The following is a 24770-nucleotide window of genomic DNA, read 5'->3' as shown; positions in this document are numbered from 1 at the left end:
ATGATATAATTAATATTTAGAGTGGATCTGAACGCTTCAAAAACTGGTGGGGCGGGCCCAAAGAGATGGTTAAAGGGTTTGGAGAAGATTTTGCCCAGTGTCATTTCTTTACAGCAGGTGCCATTATTAAAGTAACCCCAGAAACATACAGTTAGGATGTGATAGCTGTGAATCCATGTGCCTGCTTTCCAGAGGAAGTTAAAAATCCATTAATTCCTCACCTTATTCACCCATAAAACAAAACGGATAACAGACACGGTAGCCTTGGTTATAGGACCCATGTTTAGATAAGGGCCTACCAATGGGAGAAATACAGCCACGATCACATGCCACCCAAACCAGGGCAAGCTGGACCACATGGTGTTGCTTAATGAGGTTTCTATAGATGCACACAAAAAACTAGATTACTCAAGAACTGAAATTCCCTTTTTGTTTCTGTGCTCTCTCCCCACGTGGGTGCCAAAATCTGTCTTGGTTTGGAAAGACAGGAGTCTGCTAAGGAAGGCAGGAGCCTCCCCTGAAATGGAGAATGTAAACCCTCCCCACCCCTCCGAATTGCTATAGATTTTAAATTAAGGGGCTCTTAGGCAAAAATATGGGAGCAGTAAATAACAGTTCTTTACTAGGAAAGAATATAAAAGGATAAAATGAACAATGCAGCACACTAGAACAACACTGACAGAGTCAGAACACAACCTGACACCCTGTGGGTCAGGGTGTGGGTAGCAGTCCCATTGGAATTGTGACTGCAATCCAGCTGGAGTGTCAGGTGGGTTCTGCTGGAGTAGGGATCCTGTAGAAGGGTGGAGTCTTCTCTGAAGATCCAGGGGAAGAAGAGGCAGCTGCTGTTCCTTTGGGGATCCAGTGGAGAAAGGTGTTATTTTGCGGAGAAAAAAAGAGAACCCCACAACTTTGTAAAAGTTGTAAAGTTTGGTATGTTTATTGCAGCGCTGGACGCATCTGGAGATTTCTCTCCCTAAAAGGGCATGCGTGCCTCTGAGAACTTTAGATCTCCTTTTATCTCCATTACAAATACATATGCATACAGTTTCACAATAGGCTCATACATATTAATTTTTATGGGCTCCGCGTGACATTTGCCACCAGTTCCCCTTTATCAAAAAGAATTCCTGGGTCAGGCCGGCCTGCCCTTGCAGTAGTTTCTGTTTTTCTTTATCTGTCTCCCCCTGTCTCCTCATTATCTCAGTTCTGCAGTTTTCCCTTTAGCTTTGGCCTTACAGACTTTTCACCCTTCTTAGACATTTCACCTAATTCAAAATGGATTTTTACTCTGGGGGATTTTTCACTCTGTCTCACTGTGCTGGTGTTCCAGAACCTCAAGATTATATCCAGGTAGGAATGCTTGGCTCTCCCCTCTGGGCAGAGCATCTCACACTGGGATGTTATAGTACTTATCAGTCAGGCAGTCACATTCAATAGTCTGTTTTCAGCAGATATCTCCCAGGTTGTGGAAGAGATAAAGAAAACTGCCTACTTAACAGAAAACAACTTCCATACAGACAGTAAATAGAATACAAATTGCTTGACAATGCAGGATATTGCCTCAAGTAGATTTATTGCCCCAAGCAGGATAATTTCACACCAGAACTGAAGCATTGTGAATATTTGTGGTTCTTGGCTTTAAAACACTGGGGAATGGAAAACTGGAAATGGATCTGTTAGAAAGACCTGTGGGGTGGGTGGGAGCAGCAGGATCAGCTCTGGTGGCAGCTCTCAGCTTTCCTGGGAAGAGGGAAGGGGCCGGATCCAGCTCCATGGATCACTCAGGCAGTGATTCCTGCCAGGATAAGAGAGGGTCACGGTGTCACCCTGTCCCTGTCCCCATTCCACAGGCTGGCCTGGCTGGAGTCCATGGAGAGCAGGACCTGCTGCAGAATCCCACGTGATCCCACCCCAATCTTGCTCCATCCATCCCACCTAATCCTGCTCCAGAATCAAGCCCCAATCCTACTCTACAGTTCAAGTTCCACTTGATCCCACTCTGGACGGACCCCTGCCCTGTTCCGTAACCCTCCCTGATGCCAGTCTGTCCATCGTGCCCCAATCCCCCTCTGGAATCCCACCCTGATCCTGCTCCATACCCGTGCTGAAGCTGTTGGTTCCCATGTCCCTTCCTGCAGAAAGAGAAGATCCATGAGATTCCAGCATGGATCATACACTGGGATTAACCCCTGGATCCATCCTGGGATTTGTACAGAAGGGATCCAGAGCTGGATCCGCCATTGGAACTCACCAGCTGCCGGGTTGTATCCATTCCTGTCTCTCCTCCCTGTGGAAACAAAGTGGGATCAGCGTTGGTGGCACAGGATTCCCAGAACAGTGCCGGGTGGATTCGTGTCCCTTCCCGACCCCCATCCCGTGTGTTACCGGATTGGAGCTTCCAGACGCCGAATCCGATCAGGACAATGAGGATGAGGATGGCAGCGATGACGGACACAGCGACCACCACAGTGAAATTCCCGCCAGATGTCGGCTCTGGGAAATGTGGGATAGTGAGGAGGTGAGGGGAATCCCCATTTGGGAATTCCAAATTCCCAATCCCCACATTCCCAGCCTCACCCCAAGCGAAGATCCCAGGCTCTGGCAGTCCGGGATGCTCCACCCTGCACCGGTACTGCTCCCGCTCCTCCGGCAGCGCCTCGATCCTGGCCCAGGTGTGGAAGGTGCCGTCGCTGTTGGGAACGATCCCGCCCCACTCCGTCTCCTGATCCAAGGTTTCACCCCCCTTCATCCAGCTGACTGTGATGGTGTTGGGGTAGAATCCATACGCATGGCAGGACAGGATCAGCGTCCTGTGTTCCTCTCTTCCGGATACGTGGACATCAGGGGGCTCTGGAATGGGATAATGGTGAGGGACATCCATGGAATTCCCATTGGAACGGGACTGGGGTGAGATCTGACCATGGAATTCCCACTGGAATGGGATGGAGGGGAGATCTGACCACGGAATTCCATGGGAATGGGACTGAGGTGAGATCTACCCATGGAATTCCCACAGGAATTACCGTGATCCCAAGTCCTCCATTACCAAATCCCAAATCTCCACAGGAATTCTGCTCCCACCTTTGCGCTCCAGCTCCTTCTGCCCATATCCAACAAATTTCCGGAGCCATTCCGGGCATTCGTGCTTCAGGTAATTCATCAAACCCTCAGCCACCTCTTCCTGTTCCCAGCGCCTCCTGGTGATCTCAGCACCGTTGTCGGCCGCCACGAACCTCCCAGATCCCAGGTCAAAGGAGAGATGATCCCGCCCGTCGTAGCCGATCTGCTGGGATCCATGGATGCTCCCGTCAGACAGGAGGTCACAGCCATAAACTCTCAACCTTGTGTGGAGACCTGGGGGGATTGTACCCACAGAGACCCATGGAATTGTGTCTCAGCCCCACAGATCCCCATTCCAGCCACAGAATCTGATGGAGACCCACAGAGCCTCATCCCAGCCCCTTGGAGCCCCATGGATCCACATCCCAACCCCATGGATTCCAACCCAGCCCCACAGATCCCATCCCAGCCCCATGGATCACAAGATATCCCATCCCAGCCTAATGGATCCCCATTTCAGCCCCTTGGAGCCCTGTGAATCCACATCTGAGACCTATAGATCCCACCCCAGCCCCATGGATCCCATCCTAGCCCCTGGATCCACATCCCAACCCCATGGATCCCAACCTGTCCCCACAGATCCCATCCCAGCCCCAGGGATCACAAGATATTCCATCCCAGACTAATGGATCCCTGTGTCACCCCCTTGGAGCCCTGTGAATCCACACTGGAGACCTATAGATTCCATCCCAGCCCCATGGATCCTATTCCATCCCCACAGATCCCATCCCAGCCCCACAGATCCATATCCCAACCCATGGATCACAAGATATTCCATCCCAACCTAATGGATCCCTACTTTCAGCTCCTTGGAGCCCTGTGAATGCACACCTCAGACTTATAGATCCCATCCCAGCCCTATGGATTGTCACCCCAGCCCTACAGTTCCCATTCAAGCCCCCCAGATCCCATCCCAGCCCCATGGATCCCATTCCAGCCCCACAGATCCCCCCACTCACCCGCGCTCTGGCTGTATCGCTCCCGCAGTCTCTCCAGGTCCCTGGCAGCCACGTGCTGGTTCCTCACATAGATCTGGTTCTCTCTATGCTAATATCCTGGCTCAGCTCCATCCTTCATCCACTGTGTCAGCAGCTCCACCTGGCCCCGCTTGTTGTCGTAGCGCTCGAAGGGGATCCCATCCACGAACCCCATGGTCATGTACTGGGGGATCCCCGGGCTGGGCTCCGACACTGCCACATCCAGGAAACGCAGGGAGTGGAGAACTGGGGGGACACGGAGATTTGGGGGGTTGAGGGGATCATGGATCAATGAAAGGGGAACTGGGAGAGCTGGGAAGGGGTTTGGGGATCCTGGGGCCAAGGAAAGGGTGTGCAGGGTGGGAGAGGTGGGATGGACAGGAAAGGGCCTGCAGGGGGTCCTGGTGTCCAGGAATGGGGGCTCGGCGGGTTCCAGGGTTGTGGGAGAGGAGGTGCAGGGACTGGGAGAAGTGGGATGGGGGTTCCAGGGGATCTCTGTGCCGAGGAAAGGGGGTCCAGGGATCCCCAGTGCCGAGGAAAGGGGTCACAGGGCGGAGAGAGCTGGGAATGGGAGAGGCTCAGGGGTCCTTGATGCAGAGGAAAGGGGGGGGCTGGGGCCTGAGAAAAGCAGGAATGGGGGTCCAGGGGGTCTCAGGGACAAGGAAAAGAAGGGGACTGGGGAAAGCAGGACAAAGGAGAAAGGGGGTGCAGGGGGCTGTTGGTACTGGATGAGGGGGTACAGAGGGGGGCAGTGCCCAGGACTGAAAATTCAGGAGGTGTCCCAGAGCCCCGAATCCCCCCTGGAACCTCCACAACCACCCAGGGACCTTCCTGGACCCCGTGGGGACGTTCAAGGATCAGGAAACGGAACCAGGAGAGCCTGGAAGGGTCCAAGGTCCAATGAAGGGACTGGGAGAGGCGGGATGGGGGATCCAGGGGTCCCCGGTGCCCACCAAAGGGGGTCCAGGGGTCCCCGGTGTGGAGGGCAGTGGGGTCTGGGAGCTGGGAAAGGCAGAAATGGGGCTCCAGGGGGTCCCTGGTCACAGAAAGGGGGGTCTGGGGCTGGGAGAGGCGGGCGGACGCAGTTTGGGAGACGCGAAAGAGAAAAAACCGAGGGAACGCCGGGGGAGGGGACGAGGGAAACGGGGAATTCCAGAGAGTTCATCTGGATCCCTCAGGATCCCCCCTGCGACGCCCTGGGACCCCTGGGATCCTCTGGGACCCCGTTTCGGGAAGCGGTGGGAGTGGAAAACGGGGGGGACACGGAAAGTTGGGAGATCTGGGGGAATCCAAAGGTCAAGGAAATGGTCCAAAGGGTCTGAGAAGGGCGGGATGCCCGAAAAGGGGGGCAGGGGGATCCCAGAGCACTGACGGGGGTGTGGGGGGGGATCCTAGTCCCGGATAAGGGGGTGAAGGGGGATCCTGGTGCCCAGAAATGGAGATTCAGGGCTGACCCAGTGCCCAGGAATGGGGGTTCAGGGGGGTTCCCGTGCCGAGATTCGGGGTTCAAAGGGATCCTGATCCCCACGAATGGGAGATCCGGTGGGTCTCGGGGCCAGATAAGGGGGCGCAGGGGGTCCCGCTGCCAAGAAATGAACGTTCACGGGGATCCCCGAGCCCAGGAATGGAGTTCAGAGGGGTCCCGGTACCAGATAAGGGGAACAGGGGGTCCCGGTGCTGAAGGAGGGGATGGAGGGGGTCACAGGACCCAAAATGGGGCCATGGGGATTCCTGTGCCCGATAACAGAAGTTCAGGAGGGTCTCGGTGCCCGCAAATGGACGCTCAGGGGGTTCCCGGTTTCGGGGTTCCCACTCACCTTTGGTCGCGCCCCCCGGGTCCCCCAGGAGCCCCCAGAGCAGCCCCAGACCCAGCGCTGGAGCCATGGCCCTGCTCGGCCGCGGCCCCGCCCCAGCCATGGCCCGGCTCCCACAGCCGCCTCCGGCCCCGCCATTGGCCCCGCTGTCTCCTGCCCGCCAAAGGCAGCCCGATCTGTCAGTGACGTCACCGGTCGCCGGGCAGATCCCGGTCTCGCAGGTTGGGACGCGGAAGCGAAAGGGACCGAGGAGGGCGGGGCGGGGAGGGGACGGAGGATTTGCAGAGAATCCCTCTGGATCCCGCTGCGACCGCCCTGGAGCCCTCTGAGAACCGCCTGGGAACCCCTTAAGGAAGCGCCTGGAGGGGAGAACTGGGGGGATCCGGAAATTTGGGAGATCTGGGGGTGCAAAGGTGAAGGAAAAGGGCGGGTCTGGGGTCTGGGAAGGGCGGGAGGGCCGGGCAGGGGTGCGGGGGGTGCCAGAACACGTGAAGGGGGTCCAGGAGGGGTCCCAGTCCCGGATAAGGGGGTGCAGCGAGGTCCCCCTGCCCAGGAGCAGAGGTTCAGGGGTTCCTTTTGCCCAGGAATGGGGGGTGAGGGCAATGGGGGTTCCAGGGGGTCCCTGCGCCCAGGAAAGGTGGTGCAGGGCCCCCGGTGCTGAGGAAGGTGATGGGTGGGGGCTGGGGAAGGCGGGAGTCCAGGAAAAGGGGGTGCGGGGGGGCATTGGGGCTGGATAAGGGGGTGCAGGGGGATCCCCGGGCTGGATGAGGGGAAGCAGGGGGATCCCGGTGATGGATAAGGGGGTGCAGGGGGGCCCTGTGCTGTATAAGTGTTTCATTCTTGTTGTTATTCATATTTCTCAAGTCCCATACTGTAGCAAGCTGTTTTTTCTGCAGCACAGTTCTTCATGCGTCTTCTTAGGGGCTCCTCCTCGGCTCTCGACCCACCCCTTTTATCCCAGCTATCTTTACAAGCCATAGCTGCTGCCCGACCAAGGACTTCGCAGCTGCGACTCATTTAGAATAGCTAGGACCCACTTATCTAACACATAGGACTCTCACTACATTTCAGTTGTTGTATTCTTATTGCTGTTATAACAATATATATATTCACAGATAAGATATATCCACAGATAAGATATATCCACAGATAAGGGGGTGCAGGGGGGTCCCTGTGCCTGAGAATGGAGGCTTTGGGAGGGTTCCAGTCCCGGATATGGGGGTGAACAGGGGTCCTGGTGTTGAATAAGGGCATGCAGTGGGGTCCTGGTACCCTGGAATGGGGGTTCAGGGGGAGTCCCTTCCTGGGAATCAGGGTTTGGGGGGGTCCCGGTGCTAGATAAGGGCCTGGCTGGGATCCAGTGCAGGGGGTCCTCGTTCACAGGAATGGGGGACTCAGGGGGGTCCTGATCCTGTTCAGGGTGTGAAAAACAAAATTCACTGCTTAGAGTTTTTAAAAGTTTAATAATAATAGTAAGAGTAAGAGTAATAGTAGTAATAATAATAATAATAATAATAATAAGAATAACAATAACAATAATAATCCAGAAAAGGACTATATTTCCCCCACCCCTCCCATGCGCTGGAGTGCTCTTGGCAAACAGCCAAAGAACACAGGGGTGTACACAGACAATGTTATCTTTATACCTTTACATTGCTGAGATATATGCACATTCATGTGTTTCATGCATTATTCAAAAATTCTTGTGAACTTTCTGATGTTTTGGGAAGTTCTTTCTTTGACTTCTTCACACTCCAGCTTATCTGCACAACATCCTGTGTGTCAGGTCAATATGTTTTATTTCTTTTTGTGTCTCCATCCTGCTGTTTCACATCCTCTGATAAGGATGCAGTATGGCCTCCCTAATTTTAACATGGTATTGTCTAATTGTCCTCTGGTGCTCTGCTTTGTGTCACGGTTATCTTATTACTTGGACAGGCTGGTCAGTGGATGGCCTTACACTGTTTTTAGTTACACAAAAGCCTTTTTCACATCTTATGTTTTGCTAAGTCCTATTGAATCATGATTTTAAAGGGTTAGGATTTTAGCTGAGTGTTAGAACCCATTCATATTGAAGTTAGATACAGCAATGTTAGGTTAATGATTATTGGATGCTTAAGCTAAAGCTAATTGTTATATTATGAGCTCATTTGTAGAAAGAAGTGGAGCAAGTGAACCATTATAGGAACATACTGAAACCAGTAGAACAATGCCCAGCACCTGATGAAGACCTTCCTGACTTCATCCCTGGGAGGGACCACTGGCCCAATTTGAGACCACCGACCCAATTCAAGAGAAGAATTGTGCACGCGTGAAAGACTAATAATCTCACTTTAATACAAAGCAGGGATGGGAGGTGCTGGGGTTATATATATGTATTATTTTGGGAAATAAATAGAAGGCAAAAATCCTTATGCAGTGCGGTCATGCATTTTGAGAATGACTCCCCTGTGCTGCCCACCAGTGTAATAAACATGCAACTTTCTAACTTTTGACTAGTTAGAGAGACTTTGTCCATGATCCTCAGTTTTAATGATTCAGTTACAAAGCCAGCCAGGAGGAGGCTCTGCTGGGCTGTGAGACCAGCTCAGGTCATGGACCCCCTTGGTGCATCCTGTGGAGAAATGGCTACATGACAGAAGTCACATAGACATTTGCTTGTTAGCCGACCAGGAGTTGGGAAAGTACTGAACACAGCTAGTTTGAGTTTTTGCACCTGCAAGATAGCGTGTCCTTGGGCCTAGCTGGGTATGATAACAAGTGGACAGAGAGACGTGGGAAATAGAGAATGTAGGCCCAAAGGAATGAGGAAGAGTTGATGGTATAGTTTAACCAATAGTTCGCTTGGCTTACAGAATATTCATAAGCTTATTACTTGCTGTATAAGTGTCTGATGCTCTCTTCAATAAACGGAACTTGCTGTTGACTCACATTGAGCCCCGAGTTTTCCCTGCACCTGACAAATGGCTCATCCCCGACAAAGGCCGCATTCTGCAACAGCACCCCCAGGATATTCCTGGAAGAGTGGGCTCTGCTGCACAGACTGTTCATCCAGCAGCAGACAAGGACCCCTGACTACTAAAACTCCAGACAAAATGGTATGTTTAAAAATTGAGACAGTTTTAAACAGTGACCGGTAAGGCGTGGTCAGGAGAGGCCCTTTGGTAAGTCATGGGAGATGTCCCACGTGCAATTTGTGCCTCTGTAGTGTGCTTGCAAGCTGAAGTTGCAGTTGAAATCTGGTTGCCAGCAGAAAGAGTTGTTGAACTGTTGTACTGAGCTCGGGCTTTTGGTGCTGCCATTTGTTTCAGCATAGAGAGCTTAGTTTGCCACCAACTGGGGCTAGCAGTCGTAAGGGCAAATGCTGGTCTAAGGTTGTTATAACTGAGTTGGTGTGTGTGGAAAGAAATACCCCTTTCACAGTGAGTTTGTGTGTGTGGAAAGAAATATTCCTTTCACAGTGGGTTTGTGTGTGAACTTTCTAGTTTTGGGTAGCAGCATTTGCTGCGACACCTGGTGTTTGAGTATAACCAGTCTTTATAAGGCTTTGTGTTCAGGTGTTAACCAATCCTTTGCCTGTGGGACCTGGGAGGCGAGGATCAAACGCTGTAACACGGTGCCTTTGTGGTCCCTGTCCTTGTGGAGTTTGCAAAGATGCAACTTTGGATTCATCTGGTGTAGTGTGCGATTTTGCTGACTATTGTGTAAAAGTTATAATTGTAACAAGCTGGTAATTTTGTTGTGTGTCATCTGTGTTAAGCTGTGTATTAAGCTTGAGCCTGAGTCAAGAGGGTTAAGCCACCCTTTTAGAAGGGTTTTAACTTAAACTGGTGTTTGTGGGTTGTCAGAGCTGTAATAGAGACAGCTTGTTATAAGTTGATTCCCAAGACTTGAGGTACAGGAGAGCTGTGTGGTTTTTTCGGCTGCATCGTGGTAATTTGATTCTTGGGACTGTATAGCTCTGTGAGATTTTAAGATTTTGTTTGCAACAAGTGCAGCATTTTATGTGGAAAAACTAGTGTGGTGATTTATGTGCATTAAAGCAAATTAAAAGAATTCCAGGAATTCCCCCCGCCCCCATTTGTGGTGTTTGTGGGCATATCAGATTTTTTGCTGTAACAGAGACAGCCTTTTTATTTATTTTATTTGTGGTTAGGCAGATTAAAGGAATCCCTTTACCTTGGCAGTGTAAAAAGTGCATATTATATGTCTCTATGCAGATATAAAATACTATATGTATTTTGTTGTAGTGATTAATAGGGCAGTATCAACATTTTAACAGTGTGGTAAATGCAGTTTTCTAGTTAAGGTAGGAACTATGTATGTGGGATACTTTTTAAAGAAATGAATGAGGTACTTTCACCAGACAGCAGGCACAGGACACCTAAATCTTTCAGAGAAAGAGAATTTACTGCTCTCTTACCAGAAGAAACGAACTTCTTCCCGCCTTGCTCAGCCATGAAGACGCCGCTGAGGATTAGGAGGCAGAAGCTGACACTAACCAGACAGAATCCTTTGTTTGAATGGAATTTATGCATCATGTATGAGGTGTATGAATATGCAACAGGCTATTGTTTTTAAGGGTTAATCCTCTTTTAACGGGTGTCCTTTTTCGGGCTTATTTTGCCCAGAAAAGGTACCCGGTCCTCTGTAACTTTCTTCTTATTGTCTCGTATTGCCCTAATCTCAATTGTTCAAATTTTTATTACTCTAATTATATTACTATTTTTACGACAACTTTATTACTATTAAACTTTAAATTATTTTTTAAAGTGATGGGCGTTTTTCACAATGGAGGCATGGGAGGAAAAGTGGATTTAAGGGTCTTCACTTAGTTCTCATTATTCTGGTCTGAGATTTTGGAGTTTTCTGTCAGAAATCGCTCCCTTCCCCCACTCATCCGCAGAGCTTTGGGCAGTTTTCCTTTTCTTGCGGTAAATTAAAGCGGTGCACTAATGCGCCTAATTAGGGGCAGGAAAACTGAGGGCTTTCCTCGGAACCGGAGCCACCGGAGTCGCAGGGGAAAGCCGTGGCGGGAGGTGCGGAGAAGTTTGTTTGTGTTTTCAGCTCAATCCCCTCGGGCCCGGGCCCGTTCCAGGGCTGCTCCTCAGCTCCGGCTCCGCCCTCACGCAGCCCGGGGGGCCCTGAGAGCGCGGGGCGGGGCTGTGCCGTGTGCAGAGCCCGCCCCTGGCTGGGATTGGGCGATGGTGCCGTCAGTCGTGGTTGTGGCGCGCTGATTGGTGGGAGCGGGGTGGAGCGGGGTGGAGCAGGGTCTCGGTGGCGGGCTGAGGGCGGCCGTGGCTGGGCAGTGGCGCTGTTGTCGGAGCGTGTGTGCGGTGCCGTGAGCGGCGGCAGCGGCCGGAGCGCGGTGAGGCGGCGGCGGAGCTCGGAGGCGGCCGCAGCCCAGGTGGGAGCCGCGCTGGGTTGTGCGGGGCCTCGGGGCTGGCTGCGGGCCTCGGGGGCGGCAGGGGGCTCGGGCGGGTTCGTTGTGCCGTGTCCGGCGCGTGTTGCCGCTGGCGTGAGGGCGCTGCGGGAGCGGCTGCCCGCGGTCTCCTTGCGGCCGCTGCCTCGGCAGGAGCCGCTGCCGGAGCAGCGCTGGCTCGGCCCGGTTGCTGTGGCTGGGACAGAGGGGGCTGCCCCGTGCCCGGGGCTGTGCGGGGAAATTGCCGTGGCCGGAGGTTTCTGTGCCCAGAGGAGACAGAGGAGTCCTGTAAAAGTGACTTTATTGCTGAGCAGAGGTAGAGGCCGTGGGGCATTTGCCGTGCGCTCTCTGCCATTGTTATAGTTCGCAGCCCCTTTTTTATTCTCATTTTGCTGGCCTCATCTCCCTCTCCCTTTGCCCACTGGCTGAGGTGCTTGGAAGGTTCAGACCTCCCGATCCGGCAACTGCATGTCCTCGTTAATGTGCACCCCCACTTTTGTATAATAGCCGATATTCACGGCTCTATTAAGTCTTTGTTCTTCTGGAAGTTCAGGAATTTAGCGGGACTTTCTGTGAGCAGCAGTCCATGTTAATTAGTAACAGTTATTGAAGCTGGTGATTTCGTCCCTGAGTTCCTTATCTACAAATCCCTGGCCCCTCGCTCAGCTGCTGAATGAGCTGCACTCTCAAGGTGTGGAGCATGGTAAAAAGATGAGAGTTGCTGTAGCACGTCAGAGGAGAAACAGCATTCATTTAACCCGTGGTCTGCCAGGGAGCCACAAAACCGTGTCCCATTCCCATCCTTTCCACGTTTGGACCAATACATGAGCTGCTTTCTTGTTTCCGTTGTTGTTTTGTTTTTCACCACGTTTCCTTTGTCATCTGTTTGCCAACAGCAGTTTGCGACATTTAATTTTCCACAAACCCTTATTTTTCTGCTAAAAGATGATCTAATCTCATCCCATGGTTAAGTGTTGTGTTCCTCATTTCAGTGGGTTTGTCAGCAGGAAGGTCAGGAGCTGCAGCTGTTGGGTTGGTGATTATTGCGAGGGCAGCTTGTAATCTATTGATGCCATTGAAATGAGAAATGGGTTCTGTGGCTCCTGATATGAATTGGTTCGAGTTCCCAGGGGCTGGTCCATGGTGTTGTAGGATTTGTTCTGCTGGCCGTTCATCTTTTCCTGGTTTTGGCTGCTGTCTCCAGCCAGGGCTGCATCAATTGACTGCCTTTCTCTAATTAAATCATCAAATCCTTGGATTCCCAACTGATTTCCCTGAATTTTTGGTAGTAAAAAATCCCCAGTGCTCTAATATACCCTACATAACACAGACAGTGACAGCACATGGGCAGAGGGATGATTCCCTCCATTTGTTTATAGTGAAGTTTTCCCAACATTCTCCATGTGCTGTTTCCCTTTGCAGCTTCACCCGTTTGTGTTGCAGGGTCAGATATCCTCCCCCTGGGTTCTGCCTTGAGCTGTGCAAATTCCATCAGTGCCAGCAGGCAGAGCTTGGGGTGAGGGGCAGAGGGAATCAGCCCAATTCCTGCCCCGGGCAAGAGACCCAGGTGCATTGTCCACACTTTGCCCAGCAGTGTTCATTTGCATTTCTAAAGCTCCTCTGGAGGCTGCCTGGAATGAAGCTTCTCTTCCTGCTGCTGGGCAACGTTGATGTTTTGTTGCTAGTTGTTATCTCTGTGGGTGTCTTTTGTGCTGTTCCCAGTCTGTTCAGGTGTTAAACTCATCTCCATTGAGTGGTGTAACACCCCTTAAATAAAAGCTTTAAAATTCCTTTCCCCAAGGCAAAGACAAACCAAGCCTGAGCAGAGAAAGAAGATTTAAAAGAACCAAACTCGGTACATTTTGCAGCAGTGCAATGGCAGGCAGCCCAGAGTGTGGGTGTCAGTGAGCCCCAGAGTGGAATTGTGCCGTGGTGTTCCCCAGCAGCTGTGGCAGTGCAGGCCCAGGCAGCGCTGAAGCTGCAGCAGTGGCAGCAAGGCTTGGCCCCAGTGGCTGGAGATGGCAGAGGAGGGTGGCCAGGATTGCAGAGGATTCCAGGCGAGGATCTGTGGGCAGGCGCAGGGCTGTGGAGCCCTGGCTGCTGCTGCGTTGCCTTCAGGGCAGGCTCAGGGGCGGCCTCCCATCCTCCTGCTGCGGGCGGGAAGTGCAAATCTCCGGGGCTTCAGAGCCCTTGAGGCCAGGCTGAGGGGTCCCCCCGTGTTGAGCTGTGCTGGCGGCTGTTTCTGGCCTCAGGGACAATTGGCATGGGCCCCTTGGCCACCAGTGGTGCTGCTTTGCACTCCTTAGGCAGGAGCCGATGTCCTGGCTGGGTGTTGGCAGCAGCAAAGTGCCAGGGCAGGCTCAGTGCCAGCCCAGCTTCCTGTGGGAGAATGTGCCTTGATATCTGCTCCAGTGGTTGCTGAAGCAGTGAGAATTGCTTTTGCCCCCCTGTTAGGTGCCATGGTGTCAGCAGAAGATATTGAAGCCTTCCTGCTCAGGGCATTTCAGTGCCAGGCTCTCACAAGTACCCACAGCTGCGCGGGTTGAGCTGAGCATGGGGCGATGACCTGCGCTGTGGCTCCCGCGGGGCAGGGCAGCGCATCCCTCCCATGGGAACCTCTCTGAACGGAAATAGAGCAATCCCTTCATCTAACTCTTTCACTTTTTTACCTTCTCTAGCCTTTGTCCTGTGTTTTGAAATAGAATTTGGAGAGGGCTGCCTTTTAACTGAGCTCCTAGTGTTTTGATAAGGTGCTTCCTGTAGAGAGACAGAGTTTCCTTGAACAGCCGGAGCTGTGGTTACCAAGGGGCCGTAACTCAGAGCAGGACGGGGTCAGGGGAGGATATCCCGCCAAGGCTTGGTGGGAGTGTGGGCAGGGTCTGCTGCTGGAATCGGCAGAGGGGGATCTTCCCATGGGGCCCGAGCCTGGAGCGTGGGTAGCCCCCACATGGCTGATGGCGGCTGATCCGGCAGGTCCTGGCAGAGCAAAGGCAAGTGGGAGAGCCCGGCAGCAGCGGTGGTGCCCAGCGCAGGTGGCACGGGCAGGGCAGCCGGGGATGGGATGGTTGGGACCCCCCCTGGGTGCGGTGGGCGCGGTGACCTCGGAGCAGGCGGCAGGACAGAGCAACCCCCATCTTCCCCAGCATGGCCGGCAGAGCGGCCGCGGGCCAGGCAGTGGGAGCAGGGCACACAAATTGAGCGACAGCGCCGGGGCAGGTGGAGCTGCCCTGGGCAGTGAGGCCGCACCTGGGATGGAAACCGGGGCAGGCGGGCTGAGGCGGGCAGCGAGCCGGGACCCGGGACAGGCGCCTGGGCCGCGAACGGAGGGGGCAAGACCTGCAGAGGATCCCGCTCTCTTTTAGATTTTTCCTCTTGTTCCCTTCCCTTTCAATTCCCGTTTTATTTTTCTCGGAGGTTACTCATACTTTAAAGATTTTTATTCTTCTATAATCCTCTGTCTAACATATTGCATATTCTCTTCTAGGTAAATGTTTTTTTTTACAAATAAATCCAGAGCCTAAGAAATCTAAACTTCTGCTTGGATGCATTGAAATGGTCGATGAGCTAACTCATGACCTCCTAATGTTGTTTTTCTCGTCACCTTTTTATTTATCCTTTGGCAAATTAAGCGTCTTTCAGTTACTTGCTTTGCAACTACAAAAATCCCAGTGCACCCATAGTTCCTTAAAAAATAATCGCACAAAGCTTGAGTACCCCAGTAGGTTTTCTGATGCATGTCTTCTAATATTTTCTTAGAAGCACATTTATTAAGTAATTGTCTTCCATCAAGAAGTTTCCATTTCCCTGATTTATCTTGTTCACTTCCTGTCATGTTTAAAACTTTTTTCTCGGCTTCCCTAAACTTTGCAATTTCCAGTTTTTCCTCGTGTGGAGTTAGTGTTAACATTACTTTTATCTCCATTTTCTGCTGCATCCTTAGCTTTGTGCTCTGCCCCCAGTTTGCCCAGTTTGCCTCTCCTTTGGCCTGGGCCGAGTTCCCCCTGCCCGCAGTGGCTGGAGCAGCCGAGAGCCCCGCGCTGCCCATCCCGACCTGTCCCGGCTCCATCCCCGCTCCTGCCGCGGCTGGGAGGGCTGCGGGAACGGGGCACCGAGGGTGTGGCTGCTGCTGGGGGAGGAGGAGGAGGGAGGGAAGGGCAGGGATGAAGGGGGAGGAGGAGGTGGGGTTAGAGGGGAGGAGCAGGGGGAGGGATGGAAGAGGAGAGAGAGCTCAATGGAAGGAGTAGAAGGAGGTGGGGTTAGCGAGGAGGAGGAGGAGATGGGATGGAATGGGAGAGATGGAAGAGGAGAAGGAGGTGGGGATAAGACAGAGGGGGAGGATGAGGGGGGAAGGAAGTGGAGGAGCGGGAGGAAGCGGAGGGACAAAGGCAGATGGAGGCTGAGCTGAAGGAACCACGCTGTCGATCCCTGCCTGAATTCGCAGCCCCCACCTGTGGGATCATCTCTCCCCCCATCGCACCCATGAGCGGGGAGAGGGTGCTCGGCCCGGATATCCTGGGGGGTCCCTGGGTTGGGGCTTTTGGGGGATGTTTGGAGAATGAAGCAGTCCAAGGCTGAGCAGAAAAGGCCCCTTGGGGGTACATCGGGGGGTGGCAGCTGCCGGCAGAGGCAGCCTGGAGGAGCAGAGCCCTGTGTCCCCCAGGAGCTCAAAGGGGGGAGCCCAGAGAGGGGGGAGCGGCGCCATTGGCGGGAGCCTCAAGAGCCTGGAGAGGGGCAGTGGGGACTCCTTGGAGCCACTGCAGCCCAGAGCAGAGAATGAGGGGAGAAGGGAGCCCGGGAGCCCAAACAGCCCCGGCATCCCGAAATGGGGAGAGTGAAGCAGGGGGAGCTTTTGGCATTGCTGGGACTGCCAGCAGCCTGGGCAGGGCGGGCACCGGGCACAAGGGGGACCCCCAATCCAAGCGTGACCCCAGCTGGTGGGACAGGAGGGAACCCCCGAACACCAGAGGGGAGGGTCGAGGGACGGGGAACTCATGGGAGGCTTTTTCAGGGCTGAATCTGGGTGTTTGGGAGGTTTTTCTTTAGCCCAGGTGGCCAGTGATTGTAGAGATGGACTTCGGCAAAAGGGACCTTCAATCTCAATGTGTGTTGGGAACGATGAAACAGGAAAGCCTTATAAATATGCATGTCTGGCAAAAGATTTTGAGAATATAGAAAGTGTAAGGAAGATTGAAATGAAAGCTAGGTTTGAGATATCTCAGTTAGTGAACAACTGGAAAACAATGGTGTGGCCCAACTGAAGGTAATCCCCTTTTGATGAAACAATTCCCTCTGCTTGCAGGCAGATCCAGACCCTACTAGTTCAGCAGAAGGGGTCCAAAGAAGAGATTTTAGGGTTGAAAATGCAACACAGTATGGTGATATATTGATTCTTACAGGCTGTATGTAAATGCTCTAGGATTTGTATCTTGTACCAGATTGGTAAGTGAGAAATAGAATATTCAACACAGAAGAAAATTAATTGTATTGTAATGGGACCCTTACTCTCTTACGCTCTTCTCCTCTTACTTTCTTACCCTCTTATCCTCTTTACCCCTCTCTTCTCTTGGGCCTGTGCCTGGCAGCTCCAAGCAGGGCCCTGCACCCAGGCCCTTTGCAATAAACCGCAAGTTCCACGCCCTGGCTGCAGAGATCTCTCGTCTCCGTCCGTCCCGACCGTCCTACCCCACGACACTCCTACAAATGCGCTCATCCCTTGTTTTCCCCAAACCAGGATTTCCCATTGCCAGCCCTACGGAGGCTGGAAGGAAGAGGAAGATGCCCCAGGACACTGAGGCAGGTGAGGAGGAAGTCAGTGCCCCTTTCCCCTCTGTGCTGCTCCATCTCCCAGCCCAGCACAGCCCCGGCTGCAGCTCAGCCCTGGGGGATGTCCTTGCCCTTGCCTGTGGCACGGAGGCAAATCCCATCCTGTCCTTGTCCTTCCTTCCCCAGAGCAGGAGCTGAGCATGGAGAGCAGGGAGGACAAATGCCCGTGGCAGAACCTGGTGGAAGAGGCCGTTTTGAGCGGCTCCACGGCGCAGGAAGCCAACGGGGAGGAAAAGCCCCAGAGATGCCGCACGAGGAGGGGCTGCAAACGCAGCTGGCGGGGATCTGAGGGGGAAAGAGCCAGCCTGGGCCGGGAAGGCGGCCGGAGACGGAGCCAGAGCTCGGAGCTGGTGCTCCATGAGCAGCTCCCTGGTGGGGAGAAGCCCCACACGTGCGTGGAGTGTGGGAAGAGCTTCAGACGGAACTGCCACCTGATTGTGCACCAGAGGATCCACACTGGGGAGAAGCCCTACGAGTGTGGGGAGTGTGGGAAGAGCTTCAGCGTGAGCTCCAGCCTGATCAGGCACCAGAGGATCCACACTGGGGAAAGGCCGTACAAGTGCTCCGAGTGTGGGATGTGCTTCAACCAGAGCTCAAGCCTGGTCACGCACCAGAGGACCCACACTGGGGAGAGGCCCTACGAGTGTTCCAAGTGTGGGAAGAGTTTTCCGAAGAGCTGCAGTCTCCTCCAGCACTATCGGATTCACAGAGAGGAGAGGCCCTTCCAATGCCCCCACTGTGGGAAAGGATTCAAGCACAATTCCGCCCTCATCACCCACCGGCGCATCCACACCGGGGAGAGGCCCTATGAGTGTGATAAATGCAGGAAGAGGTTTCCGACCAGCTCCCATCTTCTCCATCACTATTGGATTCACAGAGAGGAGAGGCCCTTCCACTGCCCCGACTGCGGGAAGGGATTCAAGCGCAACTGTGCCCTTGTCAGGCACCGGCGCATCCACACAGGGGAGAGGCCCTACGAGTGTCCCCAGTGTGGGAAGAGCTTCTCCAGGAGCTCTCACTTGACCCGACACCAACGGAGGCACCACTAAGGGAAGCCCTGTGAGTGGCCTGAGCGCGGGCAGAGCTTTGTGCGCTGCTCCAGCTCCATCCCCCACTGGAGGAGGCACTTTGGGCACAGCCCTGGTCAGTCACATTCCCTGTGATCCATGTTGGGAACCCACCTGGCTGCTTCTACTTTTGGTTTGGCCTTAATTTTCCTCTGCTTCACCTTCATCCTTTAAAAACACCCCAAACTGGTTTAAATGAAGGAAATTGATCGAATTGCATAATTTCTCAGTTGTTTTAGAGGGAATTTAGGATTTGGGGACACGTTCTATATGGAGTGGTTTAAATGAAGGAAATTGATCGAATTGCATAATTTCTCAGTTGTTTTAGAGGGAATTTAGGATTTGGGGACACGTTCTATATGGAGTGCTGGTGTTGCTAACAGGCAGGAATTTGATCTCACCCTTCTTGTGTTTCTCAGAACTCCTCCCCTGACCCAAACCTCAACTCCACCCTTGGGATACCGTATAAAAACTCTACAGCCCTGACTTTGCCCTGTCTTTGAGGGGTAAGGAATGGATTCCCAAAGGATCAGCCGTTTTCCATCTGGATTCCCAGAGGATCAGCCCTTTTCACACTGGATTCCAAGAGGATCAGCCTTTTTCACTGAATTCCCAGAGGATTCTGATTCTGTCACTGTTTCTTTTTGTTTCTATTACTGCATTTGTATTTTTAATTTTTGCTAATAAAGTACTGGTTTTTCTGCTCCCATATCTTTGCCTGAGAGCCCCTTAATTTCAAAATAAATTATTGTTATTATTATTATTATTATTATTAATAATAATAATAATAAGGATGATAAGGATGATAATAATAATGGTAATAGTAGTCAAAGGGAGGGCGTTTACATTTTCCATTTCAGAGGAGGGTCCTGAAATGGGGAGACACCCCCAAGGCTGGGCCATGTCAAATAGTTCCTGAAAGATGTAAATTCATTTATGTATATGCATGAAGGTCTATGAATATGCAACAGGGTAATGTAATTAAAATCAGATTAATTAAGGGGTGTCCCTGAACATAACTGAGGGGTCTTGGTGGCCATAACAGCCTTTGCTCGATGGTCCTTGTTTCCCATTACATCAATCCGTTGCATATTCATGGCCTTGTTGCATATCCATGAAGTACTTTCCATATTCCAGGAAGAAAATTGGCTTAATCCTGTCTGGGGGTTCAACCCCCCTCCCAGCTCAATTTGGGGTGTCTCATCCTCCTCCCAGCTCAGTGTTGGGACCCCATACCCATCCCAGCTTAATTTAAGGGTTCCATTCCCCTCCCACCTCAATTTTGGGGTCCCATTCCCCTCCCAGCTAAATTTTCGGGTCCCGACACTCTTTTTCCACGCTCTCTCCTTTCCGATCGTTCCCCCAGTCCCCTCCCCCGTGTTTGGTTTTGGGGGCTCCAGGCCTCTCATGCTCCGTTTTGGGGTCCCGGCCCCATTTTGGATTAATTTGGGGTCCCCAGCCCATCCCCATGGTCGCCTTTTCCCCCCCCACACCAAATTCCGCTCCTGGAAACTGATGAGTCATCAGAGAGACACGCTCTGATTGGCTGGAAATTACCCGGCGCGGTAACTGAGTATTTACCTCAGTGAGAGGCCTTGGTCTGTGCCTGTCAAGTGATGAGTCAGAGTCGGGCCGGGCGCTGGTTGGCTGAAAATCGCTGAGCAGGGCCAGTGCTCTGAGTTTGTGCCCAGCAAGTGGATCGTCGTCAGTTGTGATTGCCGCGCGTTGTGATTGGTCGGGATCTGCTTTGGGGTGGGGACGTGAGGAACTGGGGTTACTTGGGGTTTGTTTGGGGTTTATTTGGGGTTATTGATGGACTATTTGTCATTTATCTTGGGTTTTACTTGGTTTATTTCTGTTTATTTGGGGTTATTTGGAATTATTTGAGTTTATTATGAAGTATTAGTGTTTGTTTAGGCTTATTTGAGTTTATGTGGGTTTATTTGGAATTATTTGGGGTTCTTGGGGTTAATGTTGGTGTATATTGGGTTTTTTTTCGCTGTGCTTGATATCATTCGGGGTTTTTTGGCTTTCACTTGGGGGAGTTTTTTTTCATTTTTTGGGGTTATTTTGATTTATTTGGGGTTATTTGGGGGATTTCTAGGTATTGTTTGGGGTTGTTTATGTTTTTTCCCAAGTGTTTTGGGGTTATTTGAGTTATTTGGAGGCAGGTAGGGTCAAAACCTCAGCGAATGTTTCTCCTGCAAAAATCGGGAATTTTTCCTTAAAGCTCCGAGTTTTTTTCCCCAAAAAACCGCGAATATTCCCTTAAAAAACGCGGACTTTTCCCAACCAATAGCAGCGCGCCCTGCTCCAAACCATCCAATCACCGCGGGTCTCCCCTCAGGAATACCAGCCTCTCTGTGCACCAATCCAACCAATCACTGCATGCCTTACCTCAGACACGCCCGCCTCTCACCCCAAACAAACTAATCACCGCGTTCGTCCTCTCAGCTACTCTCGCCTCTCTCGACCTGAACCGACCAATCACCGGGCGTCTTCCCTCAGCAATTCCCTCCTTCTTTGCCTCTAGTCAACCAATCACCGTGCGCCTCCCATCGGCAAAGCCCGCCTGCCCAGCCCATCTCCTGTCAATCACCGCGCCCTCTACGAAACCAACCAATCACCGGGCGTCTCCACTCACCAACTCCCGCCCTCCCTGCGCCGCTCCAGCCAATCAGAGCCGAGCTGGAAGCAGCGCCCCTTGACCTCGGGACCGGGCATGGAGCGGGCGCCCCCTCCCCCCCCCTCCCCCCCCCCGGGACCCCCTCAGGGACCCCCGGGAGCCGCCCCGGGCTCGGGTGGGTCCTGCGGGAGGCGCTGGAGAGAGCGGGGGAGGCGCTGGGATAGGACGGGGGCCTCCGGGAGCTGCTGAGGAGGCGCAGGGACAGGTGAGGGGTCCGGGAGGGGTCGTGAGGGGAATTTGAGGAGGGGTCTTGAAGAGGGGGGGATTTGGGGAGGGTGTGGGGCGAGCTTGAGGGTGTTTTAGCGGGGTCTGGGGGTGCTGGGGGGGCTATGGGGGGGAATTTGGGGAGGGTTCCTCGGGGGGTGTCATGATCCATCCTCATGGATGGGTTTCGTGATGGTTCATGGATTTGATCTCAGGGCGCAAAAAGAACCAACACGGTACAAGGGGGTTTGCAATGATAATCGAAACAAACGCACCTTTATTGAATGACCACAGCAAAATGTGATAGAGGGATTGAGGGAGAGAAAAAGATGGGGGAAGAGAGAGAGACAAAAGAGAGAGAGAAAGAGAGAGGGGATAGAGCTACCAAACATAGAGACGAAGTCCTTTGGTCCAGTCCAGTTGAGGATCCGCCTGTTGCATCAGGGAGGTCTCAGAGGCCCAGTTCATCTGGACCCCAATTATACTCTTTTTCATTGGGGCAAGGGGGATGGATTTTGCAGCCGAAACAAAGGCAGTTTATTGTATCATCAGGGGGGTGGGAAAAAAGGGTACACACAGTCCAAGTTTGGAAGCAGGCGAGAGTCATTGTTTTCGTTGTCCACTGCCTACACCTGCAACATCCACCTTGCTTTGGGCAGCTTTCCTTCCTCGCCCTGTACACCTCCCCCGAGTTGGGGCTTTCAGTCCCAGTATCTGGAAGAGGGTGACAGGGGCCTTCTCACATAGGGATTTCATGTCTCAGTCCTTTGATGAAGAGGTTTCTTACATCTCTACTTGTCTGCCACAGTGGTTATGAACGGTCTTCTCTTGGAGGAGGGGACCACCCTAAAGCTCAAACCAGCCAAGCTGAGAGGTAGGGAGGATTCCAGAGCTATTGTGCAAAAAGGCAGGATGCCCTGTGAGCTCAGTGTAGCGTATAACAAACAACATCTGTGAAAACAGCAACTTTGCAACACTTTCAGGCCTCAGGCACATGACTTTCCCGGCCACCAGATCAGCAAACGGGGCTTTTAATTTTTTGGTTGTCTCTGTCCATGACAGTCGTAAGGCAGATGAGGGATATTTCAGACAGACTCTCACAACACGGAACACATTTGTTCCCCCAGCTCCAGAAAACTTGATGCAGGAACAAAAACATTCCTGCAGGAACCACCAAAGGCCAAGGGCCGTTTGGCCACTTTCACTTCCACACCGCACGCTCGGGCAAATTGCACAGACCAAGCAGCCTTTCCCCTCTTCCCCACTGGCCTGAAGACGCTCTGCACCAAGAGAAAGCTCCTGGACAGCCGGCTATCCAACAACAGCAATTTAATATTCCTCTAGTGGGTGAAGGGAAAGGAAGTGCTGGCAGAGGAGAGGTGTTCCCCGCAGGCTCAGGCGGCCCCAGCAGACGCAGCCTCCCGGATCGATCAGTTCTGCACAGCGCCGCGGCAGGACACTCAGCCACGGGCACACAGGAAAGGCCGCGACTTCCAGAGGCGGCGGAGTTGGTCTCGCATCCTCTGGAGCCGGGAGGAGGGAACGCTCTGTACAGCTAAAAGGATGTACAGAGCTTGAAGCGCCCGACATGAGATGGCAGGGCTGCTGTCATCCGTCATGTCCTGTAGGGCTGCAGAGAGAGAAACAGAGGCACAGTCAGAGGCTGGATCTGCGGGGAGCTGGGCGGAGCCTCCAGCCTCGTCCGTGCCACGCAGCTGCTGGCTCGGCCTGGAGGAAGCAGGAGCCAAGAAGGACGAGCTGGCAGCTGCTGGCCAGGAATGTCCTGCAGGCCCCTGCAAGGTGTCTGCGCTGTGGCCCCGCTGCCCTTGGGGTGCGCAGGGAGCGGAGCCATCGGCGGGCGGGCCAGGGAACGCAGCTGCCAGCGGCAGCCCCCGCCGAGAGCCCGCGGGCCTCACTCACCGCTGCAGATGATGCGGAACTGCGGCTGCTGCCTTGTCAGGTAGCGCCCGGCCAGCCCTGGGGAACACAGAGCGTGTCCTGCCTTCAGAGGCGCTGCCAGGGCAGGGCTCAGCCCAGGCCCCTGGCGCACGCTGCCGCCCCGGGGCACGGCTGCCAGAGGGCGGCAGCAGCAATGCCCAGGCCAGCGGGGGCTGCCCATGCCCGCGCCCGGATCCTGCTGCCGGCACAGCAGGCGGGGCCGGGGCCGAGCTGCGGCAATGGGGCGGGCCGGGGAGGGAGCCGGGCTTGGCGCTCACCCATGAACTTGACGGCCGCCTCTCGCAGGGGCTCCTGTGCGCTCCGCAGGTACGGCAGGGCCCGGCGCAGGTGCTCGGCCGCTCGGCTCCTGTCCTCTGCCACCTGCAGAGAGCGGCAGGGCACGGAGGGAAAGGGTTGATGCGGGCCCTGCCCCTGGGCCGGGCGCTCCCCACGGCCGGCGCTGCTCCCCCTGCCCACAGAGCCCCGAGGCCCGGCCAGCAGCCGCAGGCGCCGGGCTCGGCACGGGGCACAGGGCCCGGCGAGCCGCGGTGCCGCCCCGCAGCAGAGCCTGGCTGGCTCGGGGCTCCGTGGGCACCGGCCGTGGGGCCACAGGAGCCTGGAGCAGAGCCCGCACGGCCCAGGGAAGGGAGCGGCGTGTGGGGCGCAGGCCGGTGCCCCTGCGTGCGGCACTGGGCAGGGGCCACAGTTGCCAACCCCACAGACTGGGCGCTGTGGGCAGGCGGCTGCTCCGGGGATTGGGCTGGGCATTCCAGGCTGTCCTTACCAAGCACTCGGCAAATCTCCACATTTGATCCGTCTGCAGCAGCTGCTTGAGATCCTTCCTCTTCAGGAAGCTCACTGCAGAAAGCAGCGTTTCCCGAGAGGCCTGCAGAGCAGCAGAGACCCAGAGATGGCACCGCAGCCCAGGGCACAGGAGCTGAATCTCTGTGCCAGGACTGGGAGGAGGCTGGAGCCCATCAGGTGCCAGGGGGTCGGGAGACAGCTGAGCCCCTCCCATGGGGACACCCAGGAGGCCTCACCTGTGCCACACACTGGTTCTCATCGTGGCAGTGGAAGAAGAGTGGGAGCAGGCTCTGGCTCCCAGGCTTCTTCAGGGGCTTTTCTCCCTTTGCCACTACTAGCGTGATCACATCTTGGAAGAGGCGAATGGAGAGCAGCTGCACAAGGCTGTTGTCCTGTTGGAAAGGAAGCCAAAGCCCTCCACATCCGCTGCTCCAGGCCCCCCTGTGCCCAGGCCCAAGGCAGCACCCAAGTGCCCGTGGCTGTGGGCACAGAGCCTCACATTGTCAAAGAGGTGCCAGAGCGCCTCAGCCAGCTGCAGGGCGATGGGGCTGGCTATTGCCAGGTCTTCCTGCAGCATCAGGAGGATGAGTACAATGAGGGTCTTCTCCACGATGTCTTCATCCCTATCCCACAGTAGCTTCACAAGGCTTTCAGTCAGGCTGTACATGCTTAGATCCTGTGTGCAAAACAAGGCTGGGCAACCCCACGCTGCTGCTGCTGCTGCAGGGCTCAGAGGCCGAAGGCCTGTCCCGAAGTGTCGAAAGAAGGGAGACCAGGACACCAGATGGTCATCAACAGGTCCTGTTTATTGCAGAAAGCATCAAACACTTATACAGCAAATAATAAGCTTATGAATATTCTGTAAGCCAAGCGATCTATTGGTTAAACTATACCATCAACTCTTCCTCATTC

At 53.9% G+C, this 24770-nt stretch overlaps 1 protein-coding gene, 1 long non-coding RNA gene and 1 pseudogene across 4 annotated transcripts in view; 2 read left to right on the top strand and 1 right to left on the bottom strand.

Moving 5' to 3' along the window:
• The window catches only part of LOC132085611 (class I histocompatibility antigen, F10 alpha chain-like), a 777359-nt gene extending 771355 nt beyond the window's left edge, over positions 1-6004 (bottom strand). For all 3 annotated transcript variants that reach the window (XM_059491071.1, XM_059491072.1, XM_059491073.1), the window contains exon 1: positions 5918-6004. In XM_059491071.1, coding sequence (XP_059347054.1) covers positions 5918-5984 — 67 coding nt within the window. In that variant the 5' untranslated portion in view covers positions 5985-6004. The remainder of the gene's footprint in view (positions 1-5917) is intronic.
• LOC132085617 (zinc finger protein 850-like) overlaps positions 1-24770 on the top strand; it is a 316878-nt pseudogene that overhangs the window by 156623 nt on the left and 135485 nt on the right.
• Positions 6176-8328, top strand: LOC132085627 (uncharacterized). Its single transcript, XR_009420252.1, has 2 exons — positions 6176-6327; positions 8071-8328. It is a non-coding gene; the product is annotated as an uncharacterized LOC132085627 (long non-coding RNA).

Source organism: Ammospiza nelsoni, chromosome 31 (genome assembly GCF_027579445.1).
Source record: "Ammospiza nelsoni isolate bAmmNel1 chromosome 31, bAmmNel1.pri, whole genome shotgun sequence".
NCBI lineage: Eukaryota > Metazoa > Chordata > Aves > Passeriformes > Passerellidae > Ammospiza > Ammospiza nelsoni.
This window is presented reverse-complemented; position numbering and strand designations above follow the sequence as displayed.